This window comes from Priapulus caudatus, unplaced genomic scaffold (assembly GCF_000485595.1).
Source record: "Priapulus caudatus unplaced genomic scaffold, Priapulus_caudatus-5.0.1 Scaffold566, whole genome shotgun sequence".
NCBI classification, from domain to species: Eukaryota; Metazoa; Priapulida; class Priapulimorpha; order Priapulimorphida; family Priapulidae; genus Priapulus; species Priapulus caudatus.
In genome coordinates, this window is record NW_014577627.1 from 174,338 (window position 1) to 181,951 (window position 7,614).

Genomic DNA, 7,614 nt, shown 5'->3' on the forward strand with positions numbered 1-7,614 from the left:
AGTGTCCAATCTCCTCGCGAGCCACAATGCTACATTCTCACATTCCAACAGAGCAAACGCAGCGGCTGGGCGCGAGTGTTACTGCCTTTTGTCTGAATCATAGGCGCGCTCTACGGTTGATTAATGGACAAAGATTGGAGAATCGTGTCGTATGTTTTTAGGTTGTATCTCGATTGCGCGTGTCTACGAGGAAACGTTTGGTACGATGATGCGGCCGAATGTACTGTGTCCGATTTTGAGCTCAAGTTGGATGATAGTTACGCGTAGTAAATCGTAGGTATTTATAAGGCTAGTAAATGACGAATTTCCCTTGTTTATTGTTGTCACACTCCTCGCCTTTATCTAATCAGATATATATATATATATATATATATATATAATGTATACATATAAATAAAATTGGCAAGTCGACTCTGCCATTCGACTGGAGGCTTCCTACGACGTTGGGGTATTAAGCACCGGATATCATCCGCTTACCACTCGCAGTCGAATGGCAGAGCGGAAGTAGTCGTCAAATCGGCTTATCGTCCCCTCAAGTCGAACACTGATTCGGCGGGCCTCTTGGACAGCGACCGCTTCCTCCGAGCCATCTTGCAGCTCAGCAACACACCTGACCCGGACTGTGGCAAGTCACCAGCGGAGATCGTGTTCGGGAGACCCTTTCGCAACACCCTGTCGTTTGCAAAGCGTCTCCAAAAGTTTGGCGACACCGTCCACCTCGCGTCAGAGGGCCATCCGTCGTGGCGGGAAGCCTGGGCGGCCAAGGAAACCGCCCTACCTGACCGATTTGTTCGTCAGTCCGACGTATTGAACGCCCGGTCCCGGAATCTCGCACCGCTCCAGGTTGGAGACCGGGTGTTCGTTCAAAATCAGATGGGAAATTCACCGAAGCAATGGGACAAAACTGGCATTGTCGTTGAGAAGGGCGACCACGACCAGTACGTCATCAAAGTCGCCGGATCAGGCCGCCTCACCACCCGCAACAGGACGTTCCTACGTTGTTTCCGCCCCATCATGAAGACAGGCAAGGATCAAGACTTCCAGGATGCTACACTGCCACCTACAAATCACGACCCGCCTCTCATCCCTCTTCTGACAGTGCCATTGTCGCTGCCAGCACCATGTCGACCAGAGCACGTCGACGTGCCTCCATCACCTTGTCGACCTGAGCATGGCGAACCGCCTCCAGCGCCCCGTCGGCCAGAACACGACGAACCGCCTCCAGCGCTGAGTAGACAAGAGCGGGACGCGCCTCCTGACGTCGCTGATCCGATTCCGTCACATCCGCCTCCGACACCTCGTCGAATAGAGCGCAGCACCCCGCCGAACGTCGCCGATCCGCCTCCAGCTACCCATCGATCGCAGCGGAACGCTAGAGCGCCGAGAGAATATGTTCCAGAGACTGGACAGTGGACATGAGTTTGCAGCTTAAAAGCTACAAACTGGGGGGATGTGGAGTTGTGTTACATGTTTCCGTTCTCTTCTTTTGTCGTTGAACATTCTAGAACATATTTATGATGTGACGGAACGAGTCATTCTTTAAAGGACAATTGAAGTCAAATTTTATAACTTCTGTAACGTTTTTATACATAGAAATACATTCAATAACGTATTCCATTTCAAATCCGGCGCCCAATTTGTAAAAAACACATGAATATTAATCTAGGTCATGTGACGTCACAGCCCCCTGTTGAAACACGCCATTATATAGCGTAACAGTGCTAACACGCTAGCATATGTTATGCTAGGTGAAAGTATTGTTACAGCATACAACAAACATGTAGCCTGTAAATGTACTTATATTCATGTACATACATATTACCTGTGTGGATAATGCATTCACGGTATATGTACATGACTTGCGTAGAAATGTACATACATGTACAGATACATATGTGATTCGGACCGAGCGTGATAAGCCCAGTGATCAGTGTACTCGCATGCCTCACCTGGTCTAGCGTCGAACTGGTCTACAATAACCCTGATCTTCTCATTCTCATGGCAGCATATACATTCAGGTGCCGTACTCATTAATTCACAAACACTACAAAAACACCAGTATTTGTCTACAGTCCTATCTGGTACCGAAGCTTCCATTCCGCCATGTTGTGACTGTTCTGATTCTTGAGAAGTTTGTGCCGACTCTTCGCGTTGCTTTTTCAGACGATTCTCCTCAATTTCTTCTTGTGTATAATCAGGCTCAAACCTATATCCAACTGGTAAATCACTATAAATATCATCATCATCTGAGTAATCACTAGAATCATTGAAATTATCGCTTTCTGTCTCCATCTTATACACCACACGCACTATGTTTACATAATGGCGTGTTTCAACTGGGGGCTGTGACGTCACATGACCTAGACTAATATTCATGTGTTTCTTACTGCGGATTTGAAATGCGGGCGCCGGATTTGAAATGGAATACGTTATTGAATGTATTTATATGTATAAAATCGTTACAGAAGTTATAAAATTTGACTTCAATTGTCCTTTAATAATATTATGTTATTTCCGTTAGACTACTTATGGTCGCACATCATGGCTAGAAATAATAGGAAGGCAGGAAATGTAATAATTATGATTGCAGTTGCTATCTACCTGTTCTCATCAAGAATATTACCCAATTAGTTTATATATTTTACCAGCATGGCTGTGCCGCCTTTTCTATCTATATATAAAACCAACTAGGCAAGGTGCAGACGCATTCACTGAGTCACAACAAATAGCAACGTTATTTTAGGTTCTACAGTCTCTACTAACAAATTTTCCACAGCACAGCTATTCCTCGCTATGCCAATCTGCAAAGTTCCTCTTAGTAGCTAAACAAAATGATGGGGGCATTCCGGATAAAAGCACCAAACGTTTCCCATGTGCTATCCATGATCTTAGCTTTCAATTTTTGATAGGAGCCACTTTACCAAGATAGAGGAAGGCTGCGATCTTGGAATCCATCCTTCCCAAATCTGGACCTAAGCCACTTCACTATCTGGAATTGACAGCTTATCCTGGCGCAGCCACTTATTAGTGTTCGTAGCAGGGAATGGCTCACTACACGTAGCGCTGTACCACACCACGAATCCCTGCCCTTCTGCCTCGATTGCTCTACACTACTAAGCTTTGATGATTTTTTTAATAACGATATGATAATACCATGATATAAAGACACGATGAATGGCGAATGAACTGTGTATATTATCTCAGCGTATATTAAATTTGCTCTGTTCAGTGGCACACGATGGCTATAGAAGGCGTGACAGTATATTGTCGTGTGAATGTACGACGGCGATGGAAAGACAAACAAACGCCAGACGAAGACTACGTCATTAGTTGCAAAAAAAGTGTATAATAGTTAGTGTGCTCTTCATTGATCATTATCGCGCCATTACGTTCCATATCAGTGGAGGCATTCATCGACGTACGCATCTCCCACCTGGCTATACATGATTTTAATTAATTTGGTCTAATTACGGTTTATGCGGGTGACATTTAACGGAGTTCCTGGCTGGTTTGCTTGCAATCCTTGCTTGGATTGACAATCCAACAGCTGATACGCATTTTCGTGGCGGTTTCATAGTTTACAAGTGATAAATATAAACACCAACTAAATCAGTTTATTCTAAACCGATTACTTAAACGTCTTCGTCTGTTTCCAGAAGCATCGGGAAAATGATGGGGGCATGGGGCGTGTCTGAATCGGACCAGCGATCACGTGCACGTTCCACAACGCCGTGCTAGATCTACCGTCGTGAAGCCGGACGTCTCGTGAAGCCTAGCTCAAGAAGTGAGAAAACATCCTGTGCCCGGAAATTAATTGTACCCGTCCTGCGAGTGACATAGATGCGCGCGCCACAGGTGCTGTTGCCGCAGATACGCACTCCCATTGACATCAACATCTAAGTACCTTAGTGTGTTCAAGCGTTAGCTGACCAGCGCGGGTTCCTATCGCTACCCGGCTGCGCGTGACGTCACGAAGCTGTACTAATCCCGGACTCGTGCTCGCAACGAGTTCGCGTTCTGTGGGTCGTCAACGTGACGTCTAGCTAAAACACACGACAATGCTCGACTATGAGAACGCGTCGGCGAACGACAGCTATCCGTCGCCGACTCCGCCCGGTCATCCGTACCAGAAGTGGCTTCGCATCGGCGTCATCATCGTCATCTACGTCGTCTCGCTCGTCGGCAACACGTCTGTGTGCATGTGGATGTGGCGCAACAAGCAGTTCCGCGCTCGTCGCATGAACAGGTTCATCTTGCATCTCACCTGCGCCGACATGCTCGTTACGTGGTTCACGATGCTGTCACAGATCGTGTTCGAGTCGATCGGCACCGTGTGGCTGCTGGACGAAGCGAGCTGCCGCATATTCAAGATGCTGCAGAATTTCTCCATCGTGTCGTCGACGTACGTCGTGACGAGCATAGCGATCGACCGGGCTTTCGCTATCGCGCGCCCGCTCTCTCGGCCGCCTTCCGTTAACAGGTTTCTGATCGTCGCTTGGCTGTGCTCGCTCATACCGTCTATACCGAGCCTGTTTCTCTTCCACCGGAGGCAGGAGGGCGTAAACACTTACTTTTGCTCTTCGATCTTTCACGATATTCTTAGCAAGGCGATTTACCGGCAGGTGTACATGTTGTTCATATGGCTTTGCGTGTTCTTCATACCGCTGCTTATCATCCTAGTGTCGTATATCCTGATCGTGTGGACAATATGGAAGAAGGCACACGACGATGCTAAGGCAGCAGGGGCGAACCACGTCGAGACGGTTGGCAACCACGTTACGCGACGCCCCATTACCACAGGTCCCGTGTGTAACTCGAGTCTACCGAAGGCAAAGATGAAGACATTGAAGATGACAATAGTAATAGTGCTTACGTTTATTGTGTGCAACTTACCTTATTACACCCAAGAAATGATACTAGCCTTCGGCGATCCATCGATTTTGGACATGACATTCGTGGCTATTTCTGGTATAATCTCCGCCAGCAACAGTGCAGCTAATCCCTATATTTTTTTGCTGTTTAGCTCTCGCAACAAGTTTGTGTCGTCTGCTATCAACCAATTTTGTTTATCATGTATTCACTCCAAGCCAAGCAAAAGTTCATATAGTCCTCGCAGTCAGCACCGGCACGGAAACTCTGAGGATAACAGTAACCAGTATACAATTACCATGTATACAAACCGCGAAACAATGAAACAGAGTAGCGGCTCAAAACACTCGAATGAATGTAATTTTTGAGTACGAAATTTTACTTGATAGTCTTTGTTCTTCTACGTAATTTCAAAAGTCGTCAGCATATTATGAAATAATATTAGAGCTTAAAGGGCACAACCCCTCATGTTTTAACGTTTGTAACGTATCCGTTTACATGGTGTTGTAAGTTGCACAATAAACAGTCTGTTCCCCACAATATTATTGTCTCCATCGTTGACTCTTGCGAGTGAAATATTCTGTCCCACCCCTAACGATCAACGAGGCAGGTTCACATTTCCGGATGGAAGAGATGTTGTAACGTCGTTTTAAGAGTTTATGTAGAAATAATGAAGTAGAAATCCAAACTTGTGTATTAAACTGAATAAACTTTAATAACTTACACACAGTGTAGTGACATCTTGCACAGAGAGACAAAGACACGCGCCTAAGCGCGTGTGCTTACTTCCGAGACCACAACCAGACTCCCCAACTCCTGCATCTCTGTCCTATATATTACCCCCAAAACCCCTACATCCCTAGCCGCACTCCGCGTCTCTAACTAATTTATGTAACATCTGTAAATCCTATGTTACAATGTCACCTCAGGCTGTGTCGCAATATCATGGGAGGCAAAACGCCAGCTAACGCCAATGTAATGAAACAGACATCGTTCAGCTTTTACTTTTACAGCGGATTACTTTTACACAGATATATGCCTTTCACCTGTTTTCTACTCATATTTGCCTATGGGAATTTGCGCTTTATTTAGAATACTACCTCAATAATGATTGCTCAAACTTACTCATCACAATCCAGTTAGTCTCAGATGTCAGGTGGCCCTACCTGAAATTCCCGATATTTCGCGGAGATACACGAGTCCCGTCGAAAATGATTAGTTCATTGTACAGCGTAGCTGTGCGCGTCTGAAGCCAGCATGATCCGCATTTAAATGTTCTCGACGTGTTTGAACATTGTACGACACGTTTCGACTTGTGTCGCCATTCTACTTGGCGCTTGCCAAATGATAGTATTGTTTCAATCTAGAATCAAAAGAAAATCTGCAACAGACATGTCAACACGACAGCCTGCCTGGCGACTATATACAGCAACGTATTAAAAACCATGATGACATTTTGTATGATAAAAATTTACGAATTATCTGTTACAAGTTTTAAAATCTGCCCATCGCGTCATTTGTAAAAAATTATTTGAAGGCTGCGAAAAGAATACATTGTGCGTTCAGGTTCAGTGATATTCATAGCAAAGGTGACCGTAGGAGCACACTGATATCGATGAGTAACAGTACGGACAATGCACGGAAATCCCGTTCCTGTACTTCAACATCTAGATATTTAGCATATACAGAGTTCGCATAAAAACAGAAAATCTAACGTACACAACCCTATCGCGAGAAGAATTTGGAAAACTCGTGATTAACGCATGGACAAGGAAAATGAAAGCACTTCGTATTCCGCGACGAGGAGATATTCCTGTGAATCTATGCACACATAGTCTTCATATGATAATGAGCAAAGCCACAGTATCATGGACAGATGTCCATCGGAGCGCTGTAATCTGGATGTGTCCAGAATTGGTAAGATCTGATATGCGTTTAGTATGCCGTCTTAAACAGGGGCGTGTACAGGGGGGGGGGAGGAGTCCAGGAGGTCCGGACCCCCCCTGCTCGCGCAGAAAACGCATCTGAGGGGGTCTAATTTCAAAAATTTTCGGGGGGAGGGCCCACCAGACCCCCTTTCGCGTGCTCCCAAGTTTGGGTTACGGTTAGACCCCCCCTGCTACAAATCCTGTACACGCCCCTGTTAAATAATTTCTTTGGATATAATTTAATAGCGCTAGGAAGTAAAAAAATACTTGATTATGTTTAACATATTGCAATTATTCTTTTAATGTCTTAAAAATAAAAATGGATCCTATTATATAACAAACAATTCTTCATGGTTTCTTTTTAACCCTGTCTCTGAATAGAATGCAAATCTACCCCGATCTCTGGCTTTGCTATGACTGACCTATATCACCTGTCATTAGGGACCCTGAAATTGTGTCTACTACTGACGATAGCTCGATAACTACGCGATGAACATGTCCAACACACGAGTCATGCGCCAATCACTGCGCGTTGTTACGTCTGCATTAGCGGAAGCTGTGAGCGCTACGGTGGCTGGCGTTCCGGTGTAGCGCGAAATTTCTGACTTGCGAAATATCTGAGATAGCCCCGCCCCGCCCCGACCCGACCAATGACAGCTCGTCTTTGTGTTACGATAGGTTCTGTACACTTGAAGGTTTGAGTAAAATACCAAGTTCTGATACAGGGTAGCGAAGGAGCAGTGTAGGGAGTGGGAGGAAGAGGGAGGAGGAAGTTTAGAGTAGTACGGAGGTTAGAGTAGGTGGAATAGGGAGAAGC

The 7,614-nt window shown here is 45.5% G+C and overlaps 2 protein-coding genes across 2 annotated transcripts; both read left to right on the forward strand.

The window, feature by feature from the left end:
- Positions 1-873: 873 nt before the first annotated feature.
- On the forward strand, positions 874-1,419 carry LOC106811705 (classical arabinogalactan protein 9-like). Its single transcript, XM_014815408.1, has one exon. The coding sequence runs from the start codon at positions 874-876 to the stop codon at positions 1,417-1,419; it is 546 nt and encodes a 181-aa protein (XP_014670894.1).
- Positions 1,420-3,662: 2,243 nt separating this feature from the next.
- On the forward strand, positions 3,663-5,409 carry LOC106811706 (arg8-vasotocin receptor-like). Its single transcript, XM_014815409.1, has one exon. It carries the CDS (start codon positions 4,059-4,061, stop codon positions 5,235-5,237), a length of 1,179 nt encoding a protein of 392 aa, XP_014670895.1. The 5' UTR covers positions 3,663-4,058; the 3' UTR covers positions 5,238-5,409.
- The last annotated feature ends 2,205 nt before the right edge of the window (positions 5,410-7,614 follow it).